The sequence below is a fragment of the Acanthisitta chloris genome, unplaced genomic scaffold, assembly GCF_000695815.1.
Source record: "Acanthisitta chloris isolate BGI_N310 unplaced genomic scaffold, ASM69581v1 scaffold22510, whole genome shotgun sequence".
Lineage (NCBI taxonomy): Eukaryota > Metazoa > Chordata > Aves > Passeriformes > Acanthisittidae > Acanthisitta > Acanthisitta chloris.
Genome location: NW_008650238.1, coordinates 1 through 2,712, shown reverse-complemented (window position 1 = coordinate 2,712; position 2,712 = coordinate 1). Strand labels below are relative to the sequence as shown.

The 2,712-nt window shown below is 48.3% G+C and overlaps 1 protein-coding gene across 1 annotated transcript in view; it reads right to left on the bottom strand.

Annotated features, from left to right (window-relative positions):
* Positions 1 to 1,959, bottom strand: part of ADAMTS9 (ADAM metallopeptidase with thrombospondin type 1 motif, 9) — a gene marked incomplete at its 5' end in the record, with an annotated part of 77,684 nt that extends 75,725 nt beyond the window's left edge. Inside the window, one exon of the mRNA XM_009084209.1 lies at positions 1,797 to 1,959. Within this exon, the coding sequence (XP_009082457.1) occupies positions 1,797 to 1,959 (163 nt within the window). The remainder of the gene's footprint in view (positions 1 to 1,796) is intronic.
* Between the last annotated feature and the right edge of the window lie 753 nt (positions 1,960 to 2,712).

The following is a 2,712-nucleotide window of genomic DNA, read 5'->3' as shown; positions in this document are numbered from 1 at the left end:
AGAGGACAGGAGGACAAATAAGACTGTCATGACTATCTGGAACCCTTAAGCTAGTATAGAGGTGAGACCTCCTCCCTCCACTACAAGAAGCAACTGAGAAGAGCAAGAAAACAAAGACAAGCCAAAAGCAAGGCATGTTGGAAAAGAAGAGGAAGAGATACACACCATGAGATATACACCATGTAGGTAATATCACAGATGGAGTAGTATTCTTGTGAATCGTGATCCAAAAGAATAATACCCTAAATGGATAATACCCTAAATGGAAGCTACGATACAGTAGCAGTTGTAACAGCACAGAGACAAGTCCACAAATGAAAGTCAGAGCCCTCCCAGCTACCTTTGATTCAATGAGTCCTGTGATCTGCTGCTCCGTTCCTCCAAGGGCTACTGATGCAATGTGCCAGATTCCATGTTTCTTTCCAACTGTTCTGAGTCTCCTGCATCTGATCTCAAAGAAGGGAGCAGAAACAGCTGGAAGAGAGAAACCAGAATGGCATAGTCCAGCAGCAACCCTTGGAAGAACACACAACGACAGCCTTGTGAGAGGTACTATTGTCCCCCAGAAAGTATGTTTGCATGTGAACTTGTTTCCACATGTCTTCTAGAAGAAACACATGTTGCTAGTGCTCTGGCTGGTCACAGAGCATCGGAGTATCTTCTGACTTAGCATCATCAGTGCAAGCTGAACAGGCCAACAGCTCAACAACACAACCGCAATCCACAGTCATGGGTGCCAAACAAGTCACGTGTGCTAAATGCAGCCTAATTTTGGCACCAAGCTTCTCCTCCAGTGGTACCTTTACTCTCTGAGCAACTCCACCTACTTTGCAGCACATGAGCAGGTTGCAGCCCATGCAAGGGAACCCAGTCAAGGTCTACTTTGTTTAGGTTTTAAGCTCCTGTAGATCTAGCTGCAGGCCAAAGGAGGAGGGCAAAACAGCAGGTGAAACAGGAGACTGAAGGAATAAGATTCTTCAGAGAAAATTTAGGTATTTGCTGCCAAAGGAGAGGATTAGTTGTGAACATCAGGAAGTCAACTAGGCAGGGAGCAGCAGGAGGCCACTGCAGATAATAGGGACAGTAGGGGCAAGGCTGTTGCTCATCAAGGCACGTGAAGCAGAGATAAAAAGGTTTGTGCTCTTTCATATGTGCAAGGACTAGAAAGAGGGAGCAGGGAGGTCAGGAAGATGGTGCTGGTGGAGGAGGGGCCAGGAGGGAAAAAAAAAGCCCCGACTTTGAAAATGAACCATGAAAAGGTGATTAATAAGGGAAGAACTGTCAGGGTTGGTGTTAGGATCTTCTCATTTCCACTAGAAAGAAGACATTGCAACTTACAGCCACATTTGGGGAGGGAAGACCAAGAACACAGCAAGACCAAGGTGGAAGGTTGTAATTTAAAGGACAGAAACAGAATATCAAACAGAAAGCCAATCAGCTTAGGATGGTTAGGAATTACATGTAGGAAAGGACAGAAAGCAAGTTTAAAGGCTGATGGGATATTAAGGCAAGACAGTCCAAATGATCTCTTGCCAACTTCACAGCAGAGATAAAAGGGAAACCAGAACATTTTTCCTGACCACAACTTCCTTATAACCAATTACTAGAAAGCACAGGCGACCCACATCTCTCGAGGACAGCATTACTGCCATGAGCCAGGTCCTGGAGCACACAGTACCATTTCTGGAGAGGTCCCTCACTTCACATCCCTTCTGTCCTACGCAAACCTACTGCCTCTTAACTGCAAATAGTACTTGCAAGCGCCAAGTCATCAAGGGCAGTAACAAAACGAGTACCTGGAGTATCGCAAGTCTGCCTGTCCCCTGAAGAGTTGGTTGGAGGTGTCCGGTGTCGGTAGACAAGATGTGGCTTATTGTGCTCTTCCTCATACTCCTGTTCTTCAAGTGATAGCAGCGGCTCTACGAAATAGTCCCCATCGTCAGACTTGAATGTGCCTAGCTGAGAGGGACCAGAGAGGAACAGGCAATCAGCTTTGGGCAGTGACAAACTACTGAGCAGCAACAGCCCACAAAATGAGTGGTTGATGAGGGAGAGGTGATGCCCAGTTCCACAGTGACATGTGCAAAGGCGTGGGCTGAAGCTCAGCTTTGGTCACACTGTTTGCACTCACACCAGACAGCACTGCTCCCTGCAGCCATCCCACTGGAATTTTTGGAAAGCAAATCACTAATCCATAGGCAGAGAGGGGCACATCTGCCAGACCCAGTCCTTGTGCCAGTGACACTTACCAAACCACCCCTGCCCAAGGGGTAATGATGCTCTAGTGTGCTCAAGGCCTCAGTGCAACCCCACCATGCTGTGCTGGTTTCACACAGCAGCTCTCCCTGAGACAGGCTTTAAACCCACGTGTAAGGACCCGAAAGAGGTGTCCAGCCAGTGAAATCCTTGCTTAGGAGAAGACACCAACACTCCTAGCTGCACATGACTAGGAAGATAGGGATTTGGCAGGTAAATAAAAGAGACAAGAGATGAAACATCCTGCAACCATCCCAGACTGGGCTGCATGACCAGTAATTGGGAGGGAAGCCTGCCCAGCCACAGACACGTGCCCAAGCCTAGATGAACACATGTACCCAGGGGAGCTCCTGCATCAGACGGTAACCACCAGAGACCTCTGGGACAGGGGCCGGGGCAGACAGAAGCTTCTGCCCATCCCAGTGCCAACACTCCTGCACCGAAGGACACCAGGCT